Raw genomic sequence first — 17,135 nt, 5'->3', positions numbered from 1 at the left:
ATATATAGTAAAAAAATAGCCCTCGTTGCCATATTGAATATTACTCAATATGACAAAAAATGTATTTGGTAAACAGGCCACTCAAGCACCAAGTAACCAATATTATGTTTCCTATCAGCAGTGATGGGAGTAACAGCGTTGAAAGTAACGGCGTTACTAACGCCGCTACCTTTTTTAGTAACGAGTATTCAAAATTATTACTCTTACTGTAACTATAACGCAGTTACAATTGCAAACACCCCGTTACTGCACGTTACTCAGGTCGCACAATGAACCTTTTTTCATGATAGGACTCGTGCGCGCCTCGTCATGAGAGAGGGGAGGATGGAGAGTGAGGAGGACTCCAGCGGCAAAACAGCGCTTTCCAGATGGAAATACCGGTGTTACGTCGAGCTGCGTTTCCCCATCAGATACGGTTTCCCCTGCATCTCCGCACAGCGCGGTGGCACGATTCACCGTGCAAGCTACAGGAAACGCGCATGCTCGCTAAAGGCGCGCAACAGTCGCCCTGTGCTCGCGCCACAGGGGAACTACGGAGAGCGTGAACGATCATTAGCCTATATGGAGAAAGGGAGAAATATAGATGGATGGATGGATGGATGGATGGATGGATGGATGGATGGATGGATGGATGGATGGATGGATGGTGTAGGTTCTTACTGTCCTTATTGAAGCTTTAGTTTGACGCTCATCAGACTCCCTTGTATCCAAAAAATAAATCCACGAGTCCACTTCTTGACTTCAACGGTTTACTTGAAAACTTAACGCAACATTACAGAAAACATAAAATACATCCATGAAATTAAGTCCTTTTAAAGTCCAACGGAGCCTGGGAAGGGTGAGGTCAAAAAACTATTGCGCTCCAATCTCCATCTGATTCCCACTGCATTCCTCACCTGGCATGAAGATAAACCACTCCCCTTCGTGGGTTTTTAAATGCCACAATAAAAGTCATATCTTTCTCACAATATCAATTAACTGAACATATAAAAATAGCATTTTTTAATCCTTTTAAATCCCTTAGAATCATTAAATCAAAAACAATATTTATCTTACTTATGAATTTGCATATTTTTAAATAAAATAGAAAATAAATATTCTAACTCAAATAAACTGCATTTAGGCTCCTACAGATGGAATAGATAGATGGATGTAGCTACATGTTGCAGTATCTATAACAACCCAAACACAGGATTTCAGAATTAGACATCCCCAGTTATTAATTTCATACACTCGCAAAAGTAACACAATAGTTACTTTTACTAGTAACTAGTTACTTTTATTGTGGAGTAACTCAGTTATTAACTCAGTTACTTTTGGGGAGAAGTAACTAGTAAGTATAACTAATTAGTTTTTCAAAGTAACGTGCCCAACACTGCCTATCAGACAGAGATACAAAGTAGAGACTGACATTTTTTCGGGAATCCCACCGGTAACGGGATTCCCGTGGGATGGGAGTCAGTATTAGTAACGATCACGTGATTGGGACGGTACAGGATTAAACATTAACGGGAGCAGACGGGAGCGGGAGCAAACCAATAGTAACTAAAAAAAACTAGGATCGATGCCAAAAAATAAAATAAAATAGAAAGAAAAAAAATCCAGTACTGCCGCCGCCATTTTGTAGTTTTTTTTCCTTGAAGCCTACACTATAATGCGAGTCAAAAAAACTACACGACCCAAAAACCAACAGTGCTTCCGCTCTGAGTTTTTCACCCGCGCTCAAAAACAAGAATGGGAGTGGTGCGGGAGCGGGAGTCATTCTGAATGGGAGCGGGATGGGAGTGGGAGTAATTTCACCAGGAGTGGGACGGGACAGGATTTAGATTTCTACTCTGGCCCGGGATCGGGACGGGACACCATTTTTTTCTGTGGGAGTGGGACGGGACAGGAGTGAAAATCCACTCCCGTGTCAGTCTCTACTACAAAGTTCTGTGACAACTGTAACTAAAGACAAACATAAAAAATAAGACGGATAAAGCTCAAAGGAATGCCAGCCATAATTATTGTTTCTTATCCAGTTTAAAATCTTCCGCTGAGCTGTTTCAGTTCTGTGCTTGGATGCTACAAGTAGCCTGACATTTTTCTGTTCAGCCTCAACCTTTGCTAAAATTAATTAAAAACTTGTCTAGATTTATTAAGCATGACTGAATATTTTCCGCATGAAATTTATGATGAGCCAAACCTGTCTGAGAGTAGGTGTCTGTCAGAAGATTTTGCACAGCATTGATCGAATAAATCATCCAATGCCGGCAGACGCCTTGTAGCTGCAGACCGAGCATTATGAATGGAGAATGAATGTGCATTTATTATGCAAGGCAATGGAAAACCAAAAACTCAAATGACCTCAATGGAGGACTGCAAAACGATATTTGAGAAAGGGCAAAATTATCTGCAACGTCTTTTTGTTTTATGTAACACCTGCAGAATGATGGAGGAGGGAGATTTTCTGAGGAGGGGGGGGCAATGTTTGCTTGCTCTCTGCATTATTTCCAGGGATGAAGAGGCAGGTAGAGGATTAACCCACTGCAGCGAGAATCCTCCTACTGGAAGATGTCTTTAAGTGGCAGACTATCTGGTCTGACCAGGCTGTGAAGAGGCAGGGATTTTATTAAAACACAAAAATGCTTTCAAGAAAACGGGCAAAAAAAAGATAAGAAATGCCACTCAGATCCGTGTTTTTGGTGTTTATCGTGTTTTTTTAAGTTCAGACAGGACTTCAATCTTCATTTTTTCATTAATAGAAACATTTTCAATATTGTAGGGAAATGTAATCTAATTAGGACATATCATGTTGATCCTATTTAGCTATCAGCTGCACTGCAAAACACGAAATATAACTAATTCATTTTTTCTTTAAATGCTGTTTTAAGAAATTTCTACTTATTTTAGTTTCTGCAGTGTGATGAACAGAAAAATTACTACAAAGTAAAAAAAGCACAAATTGATAAATTGATTTAAAAAAATGAAAAGGTGTGTGGTAACGGGAATCTATAGCTTAGTTCCTGATTAGTCACACTGTGTTTCCCAGGTAACCAAGCAGTAATCCCATAATAAGGCTGTGCTGGTTGTTCCCCAATATATACTGGTTAAAGGAATAGTACAACCAAAACATGATTAGCCTTCATTTTCTACTCACCCCCATGCTGAACAAAACTCTGGAGTACTTTTTTGATATCCCAAATGCATCTGGAGATCTGGGAGGCTTCTTGCTGTCTGCTGACATTCAAATAATGGAGGTCTATGGCGCCCGAGGCAGAAAGGTCCATAAAAGTCCACAAAAAACGTGTCAATATTCCTCCATACTGCTCCTCCAATGTATTCCAAGTGTCCTGAGTGGGTAGCGTCCATAATTTACTCGAAACGAAGTCATTTAGAATGTTTTTAGAGCATAAACAGTAGTGTATAGGATTTCCTGAAAGCGAGTTCACGAGTCTACGGAAACCGCGGCAGACCAAACCAGATGAAAGTGCGCATTCAGCGTCTGCTCTGCCAATAATGCCGGCGTAGAAGAAGAAATGTGCTGTTTACCTGTGCAAAGAAAGAAACAACGAAAGAAAAATGTCTGAGGACTTCAGTGTTGAGGAAGAGCATGAGTTCTTTGCCGAGCTGAATGCGCACTTTCGTCTGGTTTGGTCTGCCGCGGTTTCCGTAGACTCGTGAACTCGCTTTCAGGAAATCCTATACACTACTGTTTATGCTCTAAAAACATTCTAAATGACTTCGTTTCGAGTAAATTATGGACGCTACCCACTCAGGACACTTGGAATACATTGGACGAGCAGTATGGAGGAATATTGACACGTTTTTTGTGGACTTTTATGGACCTTTCTGCCTCGGGCGCCATAGACCTCCATTATTTGAATGTCAGCAGACAGCAAGAAGCCTCCCAGATCTCCAGATGCATTTGAGATATCAAAAAAGTACTCCAGAGTGTTGTTCAGCATGGGGGTGAGTAGAAAATGAAGGCTAATCATGTTTTGGGTGTACTATTCCTTTAACCCCTTAAGCCCAGAGGGTCTTAAGAGAAAATTCCACCTGAAATTACATGTGTGAATTAAAGCAAGTACAGCTCCTATAAACTGGAACTACAATTGTTTGTATTTGTATAACAAAAAGGCATTGAGGAATATTTTTCAGAAGGAACCACTATTTTAAATGTCTAATTTAAAGGTGATTAAACAAAGAACATCTTGACTATAACTCAATTTGGACTGAATAGGTTGAAGGATGTTTGTTCTACAAAGGTTTTAGTGGACAGTGTGGCAAATTGTGCCAAATGCATTTTTTCATTCATAGAAGAGAATCTGGTCATAAAAATATGCTGATTTTTATTATTGCGGACCTTCTGCATAAGAAAAAGCCTTTGCTCCTAAGATTTAGCCTTTATTTCATTGAAATTTACCAATAATTTCACCAAACTGAATAGAAAATAAGAATAACAGAGTAAGCTTATGTAAAGCAAGCTGGTTACATCACCTGAAATGGCCGCACAATGACCTCCGACCCCTCCTATGGAAGGTCTGAGCCTCTAGTTCCCAATGATGGCAGCCATTAGGGGGCGGGGCTAAAAATGAATACCTGCTGTTGCAAACATTTAAAATTTAAAATCTCATTTAATTTGTTTTCACAGCTGTAAAACAAAAAGTATTTGTGAAAAAAATATTTTGAAAACTGTTTTAGTAATTTTAAAGCCCTATTTTAAAGGTGTGTGGATGAAACACCATGTGACTGAGTTTAGGCCATTTCTATAAATAGATGAGCAGGCCTCTACCAGGCCTACCAGGCTTAAAGGGTTAACTATCCATTAGTTCTTGATTTGTTCCTGCAGCTAATCTAGTAGCATTTGTTTCAGATGCCACCACAGTTTTAAAGATCCTACCTAAAGGTTTTATTTCCTTTAGGGGACTTTTTTTTAAAAAAAAGCAGGATAAATGAGCCTTAAAGAAAACACAGATATCCGTATCTTCTGATTTCAGGAAAGCTCAGATGTTCCAAAAGCTTCATGATGCTCTTTTATCTGTCAGACATAAAAAAAGGTTATAAGAAGTGTTGGCACCTGTGCATTGAACCAATAAACAGGTAAGATGGGATTCTGCGCAGCAGCTGAAACGACCTCCATCCTTTTTTCTATTGAGCAGCTGTATTTATGTGCATCATCCTTCCTCTGCAGCTCTCTTACTAAAGCAGCTGTTTGCTTCAGCTATTAAAAAAAAAAAAAAATCCAATTTCTCAGCAGCTATTTTTATTTTTCTCCCAGGTCCCCCAGATTTTACCAAATTCCCATCTTATTCCACATTACCGAGGCATTTGCTCTGATCTGCAGGAACACAATCCAGTTTGGAGTGATTAAAACGTTTCACTCTGGAATAAATAAAACTGTTTTTCATAATTTTTTTAATACCCAACTTTTAGACATCAGTGCTGCAGCGTCTTTTTATCCAGTACAGTAAACTGTCCCCAGTTGTCCCATTCCACTGGGGAAAACACATCGACTGCAGCTCTTCTAACAGCAGCTGTCAGCTCTGTCGGGCTTCTCGCTCCATATGGTTGAATCTCAGCACACCTCCTCCTCCTTTCAAATCCTCCAGCATCTGCTCCCACAAACAAGCTCTGCCAGCGTGACTGGTGTTGAACTGGGCGTTATTCTGGAAGTTCTGCTCTAATGTCATAAAAATTGGAACAGTCATTAAAATCTAAAAACAGCAACGTGTTACGGTCAGGAAATGAAACACGCCTGTTTGATGATGCAATTTTCTACAGTGTAACCCAGACAGCAGGTGCGGTTTATATCAGACATAAAAGGCTTTAACATCCAAGCAGGAGGCTGTTTCTTAGATTCTGCTTTACGGGAAAACTTACCCTGAATTAATTAAGATGAGTTTGACTCTCAGTCTGGTGAAAATAGTAAAGATTTAGGTCCACTCATCATGGCTATATGAAGGACCAACTCTGCCATATTTAAAAATAAAAACAGAAATAAATAAATGCTCAATAAATGTATAAGCATACAATTAATTGCCAACAAAAAAGTGAGACATAAATGTATATAACTCTTAATTAGCTTCTTTATTTATTTGCCTTTGTAATATTTACCTTATTTATTTTTCTGTCCTTTATAATCTTCAACTTTATTTTTTAATTACTTATATTTTTAAGTATTTATTTATGTGCATGTTATAATATTTTTGTCTGTTTTATTCTTCCTTTGTATTTTTTTACCTTGGTTATTTCTTCGCATATCCATCTGGAAACCTTCCGTTGAAGTAATTTTGGGAAGGGGCGAAAATACTGGTTAGCTGATTGGCCTATGTTGGTGATAGACGGGCCAAATAAACCAATCAGATCAACGAAGCATATGACGTACTAACAGAGCGACGACGAAGAGGATCCAATTGATAGATCAAACTCTTGCTGAAACCAGTCGGGAGAAGAGCAAAAACATCTTTTCCTCTGAGAAAAGCCTCCAGAGCAGTGTTTTGCTCTTCTTTCAGTGAAGAAATACTCTGTAATTCCCATAAAACTTGCTCGATAGCCACGCTAACGCTAGTTTCATCGGCTGAAGCCGCCATGTTCTTTAGACTGAACTGTCGCGCTTCTCGTTGCGTCACACCTCAACCCGCCTCAAAGCCAACGCTGATTGGACATTCGTTTGGTGAACGGCTCCAAATTTTTTTTGCTTTTTCTCATAGTAGCTTCATCTGGTCTGTTCCTGTTTGGCTGTGACTCCATCCTGGAGAGAAATATCAGCTGTGCTGCTGCCATCAACACCTTTGTTTCTAGATGTTGGAGCTTGGCCTGTTTTCCAGTGTAGTCCTGTTTCTCTGACTGTGACTAACTGGATGTGCTCTCTTCATCCTCTGACATGGGAGCTGGCTCGGAGCTCGTCTGCCTGGCTGTGTGTTTCCTGGACGGGGCCGCCTGTGGAGCTGGTTGACAGTTGCCTTTTGTATCTATGCTGCTTTTTCTATGTCTGCTTCTGTCTCCTTGAACCCCAGTGGGCCTCAGCAGATGGCCGCTCACACTGAGCCTGGTTCTGCTGGAGGTTTCTTCCTGTTCAAAGGGAGTTTTTCCTCTCCACTGTCGCTACAAGCATGCTTAGTGTGAGGGATTGCTGAAGAGTCAGTGAGTCGATGCAATCAGCTGGTTTTCCTTAGATAGAAAACTTTGAATCAATCTGACTGGATGATCTGGTGAACTGGAAAGTGACCTGAGATGACATGATGTGAATTGGAGCTATAGAAATAAACTGGATTGATGTTGAATATGGACCTTCCCTCATGCGTCATGGTGAGCAGTAATCCAAAACTAACATCCAAACTAGTTTTGGAGTAATAAATCCTGCTAACATGGAGCCTTCCATCCAGACATCGGCTCAGAGAAGAGCTCAAATACTGAGGCAGTGGTAAGCTGGGAATTCAAGCCTTTTTTACCCTGTGAGGTTACTAAGGAAAATCTACAGTTAGTTTAAACATTAGCATTTAAAAAAGTATTTATTTTTTTATAATTAATAAACAAACATTAAACCGGAGATGATGCGACGAAAGCAGAAGGTTTGTTCACCGACTGTCGCTCACCGACACCGCGTCTCAGACATCATTTAACAGCTGCTATTTTTAAATTCGATGAATATTGTTTTGAAGAAGCTGGTGTCATGAAACAGCCCACATCGTCTCACACTGTCCTCTGATACAGACACACACAAATAACTTTAATAAATGTGGAAATGTCTCCACAGATAGCAGAGAGGTGACATTCCTTAATCTATAATGAAACGGTTTATGTTGTTTTTCTTTTTTTTTATCATTTGAAACTCCATCATTTTAAACAGTGTCTGAAGCCAGCAGGTAGAAAAGCTTTATTTTCAGCAGACAGGCGGTGGGTGGCCACCTGAAAAACACATCTCAGCACAGGAGATGAAGGGCAAACAAATGGAAAGGTCAGAAGGCGTTTCAATCAGAGGACTAAAGCTGTAGATGCTGTTCTTCTCACATATTGCCATTCTCTGCTTGTAGAGCAGGGGGTCTTTAGCATGGACCGAAATGTTCTCCTCCTCGGCTCAGGATCCTTAAAGCATCTTAATTATACGAGCTTCCTGGCTTAAAGGAAAAGTCGCTCACATTCAGAATTCAAACTTCTGAAAGTTCTTTAAATCTGAAATCATTCCATCCTGTTCAATAAATGATCAGTGTTTTTAATCCAGAGTAATTTTCATGTGAATGTGCTTTACTGGAGGCATCCATGTTTGTCAAAGAACACTACTGCCACCTGCTGGTTAGTGACGTCACGGTGCGGTATCGGCTGTTGATCAAGTCCCAGTGCTGTATCTGGTGTTTGTCACAACGCGCTATTATCCAAGTCATCTTGAAAACATTCTTCTTCCAAATGTTGGCTACATACCATACCATACCATACCAACTTTATTTATGAAGCACTTTATACACCGAACAGGACCAAAGTGCTGTACACAATCATAAAATACAATAAAATTATAAAATAGAGAAAAAACGAGTGTAAAATACATATTAGTATACAAAAAGAATAAAACAAAGTAAAACCTCTCAAATTGTGCCAAAAGCCAAGGAAAAAAGATGAGTCTTAAGAAGGGACTTAAATACAGCAAGAGAAGAGGCCTGTCTTATGCTCAGAGGCAGATCGTTCCACAGCTTAGGAGCTGCCACAGAAAAAGCACGGTCTCCTCTGAGCTTGCATTTTGTCTTTGGGACCCTCAGAAGCAACTGATCAGCTGACCTGAGGGAACGGGAGGGTGTATAAGAATGTAACAGCTCAGACAGATAAGAAGGAGCAAGGCCATTAAGAGTTTTAAAAACAAATAAAAGAATTTTAAAATTAATCCTAAAATGTACTGGCAGCCAGTGTAAGGAAGCTAAAACAGGGGAAATGTGGTCGAATTTTCGTGTACCTGTTAAAAGACGTGCAGCAGCATTTTGAACCCTCTGAAGATGAGAAATATACAAGTCACTGACCCCTGTATAAAAACATATTACGGGTTTTTTCTCTGGCCAGAAGTTCGATGGCAAATCCTCCCTCTTCAAGTTGGCGATCCAACGACCAACCCGTCCGTGGAGGATCAGGAATCAGAAAGGTGGAATAACTCTTTTTTTTCACTTTTCCCCGATGTATTCCAGCATCCAGCTGCCATGCACGTGGGCATTGTCAGTTTCACTATAGCTCTGGTGAATTTCAATGGTGAAGTCCTCTGGAAATCTTCAATAATTGTTGTTGATTGCAGATGTGTCTAGTAGTTCCCATTGATTTAGCTTGGAAAGCGGGGAGAATGGCGCTAGGCTTACCGCACCGTGACGTCACTGCCGGAAGATGTACTGATTAACGCTAAATTCATTAAATCACTGTGAACGTATTAGTTTTAGGTATAAATAATGATCCATTGATTATTCCTTGCTGGCTGGACTTTTCCTTTACATTTAAATGTTAATTAAACATTAAGTCATGGGTTAAAGCAGTTTTAAATTCTTGCCTGTATTATCTAAAAAGATTAGTTGTCTCGTTGTTTTCTGAAACTTAAAATATTCGACTATTTTTATAATTTTGATCAATATAACAATTTTTTTTTGGATTATGAATGATGAATATTAAAATCAATACTCAGGGCTGAATAATATGTGATGATTGTTTCAAAATGAAAATACACAAGCCTTCTTTTTCTATAATTCCATCAGCTTAAAATCTATTTTTAAATATCTAACAATAGCTGCCCTTTCAGTACTTTATTAGATGAAAAGGCCTTTATTGGCATTATAGCGTGGAAACTTTCCTAGGATGATATTTTTTTTGCAATATTTAGGTTGATGCAATTACTGAACTCTTTTTTCAAAGAAAGAAAGATAAATGATCGGCAGGTATTTTAACTCTTGATTTACAAAAACTAAACTCTTGGTTGTAACAATTTCAAACACGACATCCATCTAAATTTCATCAATAACCTCATACTGACCTTATATTACAAATTATAACCTACAAAATAGGGAGAATATTTTTTATAAAAGTACAAGAAAACATTTGATTCCTTATTCAATGGACAGAAATAGAGCAAGGAGGAGAATTTCCAAAAAAAGAAAATTAAAATCAATCCACTGGACTTTGTTTCCAAGTTTGAAGATGTTTCTCTTCCCATCCTTGAAGCTTTTTCAATTCAAAATGTCAGAAATATCGTAGAGTTCCAGGCTTTAGCACATCAAAACCTCAAACTTAACACTACTGCTAACCATTTGAATTGAAAAAGAATTCTGTGAAAAAAGTCAGAATTCTGACTTTTTTCTCAGAATCCTGACTTTTTTCCCATACTAAACTGAAATAAAATTTTAAAATCAGTTAACTTTTTTTTTTTCCGCTGGCCCTAATCCTCTTCCGTAGAATTGATCCAGCCTAGCAAGTATAAAACATTTAACGCCTCTAAAAGGTAAATACAGTTTTATTAGGCAAATTAACCGCAAATGATAGAAGCTAGACTAGAAAAATGGACCAGTTTGTCAAATTTAAAGTAGTTATTAATAATTTTAACACTAACCACTCATGTTATCTCGAGAAAACAATTCGGCAAGAAGGCAAAGGGAATAAAAAATAAAAAGACGAGGATGTCCGCTCTTGGCTTCCGTACATCCCTTTAAAGGTATTTGGCTCATTTCTAAGTCGTGGCAGAAAGTTGCAGCTTAGAAATGCGGAGGTGTTTTTGACAACAGTTCACTCTTTATCCTCAAAAACCAAGCAACTTTTCAGAGGTTTTAATAACAGAATTTTTTCCTCATCAGTTTGCTAATATTCATCTCACACTGAAAGACTTTCAGATATTCTGTTGCCCAAATCAAAGTGTGAGAAAGTCTGAGGAGATAAAAACATCAAAGTTCTCAGCGGTCCTCCTCTTCCTCCAGGCTCAGCGCAGTCAGAGACACTGATCTGGGACCTTTCCCCCCCTCAGGGAGTTAAAGAGTCGGCTCTGCTACTCGGTTTAGAGAGAACAGAACCTGCCCATTAGTATCATTATTAATGATCTTCAAACTGGATGCAGTTCATGATCTATCTATCTATCTATCTATCTATCTATCTATCTATCTATCTATCTATCTATCTATCTATCTATCTATCTATCTATCTATCTATCTATCTATCTATCTATCTATCTATCTATCTATCATCTATCTATCTATCTATCTATCTATCTATCTATCTATCTATCTATCTATCTATCTATCTATCTATCTATCTATCTATCTATCTATCTATCTATCTATCTATCTATCTATCTATCTATCTATCTATCTATCTGTTCAAATTGAAATGTGTTCAAATTGTCTCAAAACAAATACAATTTGAAATCAGGACACTGATAAATTAGGTTCTGTTTTTCTTACGCCTTATTTTTTTTTCATTTTGGGCTTTTCAGATAGTAACAATGAGGGATTATGTCCCAAAAATAATTGGTGTGCAGTTGTTTGAACGTTACGTGGGACCCTACCGGGGATACGATCCATCTGTGGATGCCTCGGCCTCCAACGTGTTTGCTACTGCAGCGTTCAGGTTTGGTCACGGCACCATCCCGCCTCTCCTCAGCAGGCTGAACGAGAGCTTCCAGGAACACCAGCACTTCCCCCACCTGAGACTTCACGCGTCTTTCTTCAGTCCTTGGAGGATCGTTAAAGAAGGTCAGTGCGCTCTTATCAAAGCACACCCTGAAAACACAGGAAGAAAGAGAAAGTAAATGTATTTAGGTCAGCTGGAGTTTCAGGAATAGTTGAGATTAATTCCTGCAACGTCTTAAAGCTTGGTAGGAGAACCGACGAAATCCAAACTAACCGAACCCATTAAGGAAGAGGAATGGAACCTTTATTAAAATCACAGATTACAAGAAATACAGAAAGCAAAAAGAAAAACATAAACAAAAACTGTTATCTGACTGAGCAGAACACTGAACAATAAACAACCCAAAATAGTTTGGAAAACACTCAGATATGTCATGATCTGCCCTGATAGCTCACCTTAATTATTCAGGCCTTGCTTAACTCTGTCCAGCTCCAAATTGTCACTCATCTCATCCACCTGCTGTCAGTCTTAGTATCTCTGTTAAGAAAGAAAAGCCAACCTTAAACGGGGGGGGGGGGGGGGGGGGGGGGGTGGGGGATCAGATTCCAGCTTTCAAAAACCTAGAATGCAGCAATTGAGTTGATTCCTTCCTGCTATCATCGCAGCCCCAGCCCCTTTACAGGAGAACAGAAGACTTCACCTATTCAGCCAGACCAGCAATTCCTCTAATGACCCCCCTTTCAGAGACATAGACAGAACTTCTGTAGCCAACATTTGGAAGAAGAATGTTTTCAAGATGACTTGGATAATAGCGCGTTGTGACAAACACCAGATACAGCACTGGGACTTGATCAACAGCCGATACCGCACCGTGACGTCACTAACCAGTAGGTGGCAGTAGTGTTCTTAGACAAACATGGATGCCTCCAGTAAAACACATTCACATGGAAATTACTCTGAATTAAAAACACTGATCATTTATTGAACAGGATGGAATCATTTCAGATTCAAAGTTCTTTCAGAAGTTTGAATTCTGCATATATTTCCTTTAAAATAAATGCATTTTTTATTAATTTGACGAGGCAAGTGAAACACTTCCAATGGAACAAGACAATTTACATTTTAAATAAGAAAAAACAATTGCATTGTCTTTGTTCAAGTGCATATTATCGAATTATCTTATCTTAAAGCTACAGTGTGTAACTTTTAGCGACATCTAGCGGTCAGACTGCAGACTGCAGCAACATGAACATCTTCCCCCCACCGCCTCTCCCCCCCAACAGTACGGCGAGCGTTACGGGACAAAATGTCTTCCACGACGTCCGCATCACCTACCTTCTCAAGGGATGAGGTTTGTTTACCTAGATAATTTTACAGATAGTATTTCATTAGTCTGTGTAGGGTATAGATTTCATGTAGACTTTAGATAATAAATATACCCGTTATTTTTTCTACATCGTTGTGACGTTTTGGCGATCTCGCAATCACTAGTTTGTTGGCTCTGCGCTGCCGTAGCGCAAAGATGTCTGCCTCCACGGCTGCGAGACCCGCTCCTATGTAATTATAAATAACGAATTCTAAGGCAACGCAAATATTAAGGTTAAGAGGCTGAGCTCGTAGATGATGATAAATAACATAGTTATGTATAATATATTACATTTCTGACTGTATATCCCTGTAATTACTACACACTGTAGCTTTAAGAATAAAATACTAATTTCATTGGCAAATCACTTATGTATCCATTCAAATTAATTAGGTCATGAAGCTGCAGAGTTTATTTTGTTTTTCAATGATTCTTTTCCTGTGTGCAGGTGGTATCGAACCAACATTAAGGGGTATGATTGGATCAGCGGCACCAGTTGCTAGTCCAGACTCCCTGTTAGTGGAGGAGGTAACAGAGACCCTGCTGGTCCTGGATTCCCCACAGCACATGGATCTGGCCTCACTGAACCTGCAGAGGGGACGGGACCACGGACTCCCAGGTCAGGAAGCAGAATCAGTTCTTTTATTCCTTTACGAAAGATTATGCTTTTTTCGATGACGATTAATCAAATATAAAATGGTTTTAAGGTGATTGTTTACACAGAATATATCAATGCTGACCTATTTTTCCTCAGTTAACCTTTTACCAAAGTATTGAAAGACTGTAGCAGAGGCTAGGAATGGTCTCAGCAAGTATTTTTCTTCCAGCTAGAAACGGCTATAATGAATTAAATTCATTTCAGTTTATTTCTATAGCTCCAATTCACATCATGTCATCTCAGGTCACTTTCCAGTTCACCAGATCATCCAGTCAGATTGATTCAAAGTTTTCTATCTAAGGAAAACCAGCTGATTGCATCGACTCATTGACTCTTCAGCAATCCCTCACACTAAGCATGCTTGTAGCGACAGTGGAGAGGAAAAACTCCCTTTGAACAGGAAGAAACCTCCAGCAGAACCAGGCTCAGTGTGAGCGGCCATCTGCTGAGGCCCACTGGGGTTCAAGGAGACAGAAGCAGACATAGAAAAAGAAGCATAGATACAAAAGGCAACTGTCAACCAGCTCCACAGGCGGCCCCGTCCAGGAAACACACAGCCAGGCAGACGAGCTCCGAGCCAGCTCCCATGTCAGAGGATGAAGAGAGCACATCCAGTTAGTCACAGTCAGAGAAACAGGACTACACTGGAAAACAGGCCAAGCTCCAACATCTAGAAACAAAGGTGTTGATGGCAGCAGCACAGCTGATATTTCTCTCCAGGATGGAGTCACAGCCAAACAGGAACAGACCAGATGAAGCTACTATGAGAAAAAGCAGAGAGAGCAGAACGTTAGAGATTGAACTAACAGATTCTGCAGTGGGAGAATAGAGATAGAATGAAGCAGAATGATGAAAAAGGGGTCCCTATGTCCTCCAGCAGTCTAAGCCTATAGCAGCAGAACTATAGAGTTAGCTCAGGATAACCTGAGCCACTCTAACTATTTATTTTAAGGCAATTTAGCCAGTGATGATGTAATGTCATCATTTAGTCAGATTAGTTCTACGTTTTCTTTGGAAGGAAATCCAGCTGACTGCATCCAGTCATTGACTTTGCAGGATTGGCTCCTCCTGGATGAGCAGGTAGACAGTAGATATTCGTTAGTATTGTGTCGTTTGCTCTAGCACAAATATATCTACATGCTCACAAACTTTCTGTCTTCTGTCATTGTACCAATGTTTTCCTTGTGTGTCAGTTTATAGCTGCCTTCCAGAAGTATTAAAAAAGACCCTTGACACGTGTTATTAATGTTCAATTACGTATTTTTGTGTGAAATCCTATTATTTTGCGCGGTCGTTCACATTGCCAAATATATGTTTTCCAAAAAAAGTTAAAATCAATCCTCTGGACTTTGTTTCCAAGTTTAAAGACGTTTCTCTTCCATCCAGGAAGATTTTTCAATTCAAAATGTCAGAAATAGCGTTTGGTTCCAGGTTTTATACAGCAGCCCAACAAAGCCTGGTTTTTGTTTAGAAAACATGCAAATAGCAACGGATGAACGGGTCCATCTCTTTGGAATGGGGGTCGTTTAGCTTCTTTGTTAGCCTGTAATGCCCCATACCTGTCTAAGTCTCTGAAAGGGGGTCGTTAGAGGGAATAGTTGGTCTGGCTGAATAGTTGAAGTCTTCTGTTCCCCTGTAAAGGGGTTGGGGTGGCATTGATAGCAGGAAGGAATCAACTCTATTGCTGTATTGTAGGTTTTTGAAAGCTGAAACCTGAGTCCACCTTCTCTGTTTAAGGTTGATTTTTCTCTTCTTAACATTGATGGCTTCCTTCATCTCCTCTCAAACCACCTATTTTCTTTGTCCAAAATGTGAACATTCTGGTCCTTAAAAGAAGGTCCTTTTAAAAATGCCTTCAAACTTGGAAAAAAAGTCCAGTGAATTGTTATTTTAAACTTTTTTGGAATGACTATGACCTGGAAGACTGATAATCTTCACTAGCATATTCCAAATATATGTGACTTGTATGTGATCTCCTTTGTGAACTGCATTCATACAGCTTAACCTTCCCACATCCCCAGTAAAGGACGCAATTACATCACAAGTAGTGAGCATGCTCTGTGTACGGAAGTAAACATGGATGGTAGTGCTGGAGCGCATCTAGCGATCTTTCATTTATTTCTAAACCTCAGCCACTGGATTAACAACACAATCTTTTCAAGATGGTTGCAAATAAAAACTGCTCTCTGCATCATCATCCGCCATGGTTGTTTTTCTTGCTGCTTCTGCGTAGCAAGAAGCATAATAGTGACATTTGCTGAGTATTGATGACATTCAGGTTGGAAAAATGGCCGTTCAGACACAGGTCGCATTGGAAAAAATCAGATCTGTGTTGTTCAGACTGTCATGAAAAGATCAGATCCAGGTTGCTCTGGGCAAAAAAAATCACATTTAAGTCACTTAGTTCACTGGCTACTGTGTGAATGTCGCCTGAGTTTCGTCCACCTATGAATCCGTGTAGCTTAGACAAAAAAAGGTTTCGACTCACTAGCCCCATTTACGTACACTATACTTTTGAAATTGTGCCGAGATCGGTCTGAGCACAGTAACAGAGATAACTGTTGAGTGTAAATGGCAAGCACAACTGACCGAACCGCGCTAACATGGTACTAGTTGATCAGTAGAGCTTGGCGCGCTTCAGTTCTGGCTGAGGAAACTGCGTCTCTCCTTACAGTCAGCCTCCGTAATCATGAAATTTCAGACATTAATAAAAATCCCAGCTTCCCTACCGCGCCACACGATTTCGATTGATGATAGCAGTGTGATGAACCTCAACGTCTGCCGTTGTTTCCTGCATCCCTGATTAGACTATCGTTTGTCGTATCTACTTCCCAAAAGCCGACTCTGTCAAATAAATTCACCAAAGGCTGCCTTCTTCCCCTGACTCTCCAAAAACAACGAAATATCACAACTAAAACAAAATATAGCCTCCTGAATGTTATGGGCGCTGCCATGTTAGTTTGCTTGTTTACATCTAGAGCAGAGGTCTTCAACAGGAGGTCCGTGGTACAGAAGGTACTGGATTGGGGTTACGAAAGTTTTGGTTGATTATACTTTTTTTATATTCCCCAACCGCGAGAAACCGCGCTAGTGTGGGGAACAGAGTTCAGCATGGATCAGTTTTCAGAGGGTGGTGTAAATGGGGCTATTGTCGGCTTTCAGTTGCAAATGCAAATCACTTTGTAACTTCTTTGAAGATCTACTCTGTGCATATAAACATGTTTGCAGGTCAGATTTCAGCCATTTGATCACTAATCCATCCGATTTTGTTTCCTTTTTGTAGATGAAGTGAAACCGTTGCTGTTTTTCTGTTGCATCATGTGAACAGTTGACCAGGTCAGCCTTCTGGTGCCTTAAAAAAACATGTGATTGAATATGTTTTAACACAGCTGCCACTCATCCAGAGAGTTGCTTCAGAAAATGATCCTTTTATCTTACACCCTAAGGGGGTATAAATACATTTCTGCCTGACAAAAACACACAAAAGTAAATAACTTATAGCCTCAAAGCTATTAGATTTAAGAAGAAACTTTTGGTACGTCTGTAAAGGTA

At 39.7% G+C, this 17,135-nt stretch overlaps 1 protein-coding gene across 1 annotated transcript in view; it reads left to right on the top strand.

Moving 5' to 3' along the window:
- tpo (thyroid peroxidase) overlaps positions 1 to 17,135 on the top strand; it is a 41,015-nt gene that overhangs the window by 12,687 nt on the left and 11,193 nt on the right. Inside the window, exons 8-9 of the mRNA XM_038307066.1 lie at positions 11,423 to 11,681; positions 13,374 to 13,544. Of these exons, the coding sequence (XP_038162994.1) occupies positions 11,423 to 11,681; positions 13,374 to 13,544 (430 nt within the window). The remainder of the gene's footprint in view (positions 1 to 11,422; positions 11,682 to 13,373; positions 13,545 to 17,135) is intronic.

This window comes from Cyprinodon tularosa, unplaced genomic scaffold (assembly GCF_016077235.1).
Source record: "Cyprinodon tularosa strain WSP-4 unplaced genomic scaffold, ASM1607723v1 ctg6, whole genome shotgun sequence".
NCBI lineage: Eukaryota > Metazoa > Chordata > Actinopteri > Cyprinodontiformes > Cyprinodontidae > Cyprinodon > Cyprinodon tularosa.
This window is presented reverse-complemented; position numbering and strand designations above follow the sequence as displayed.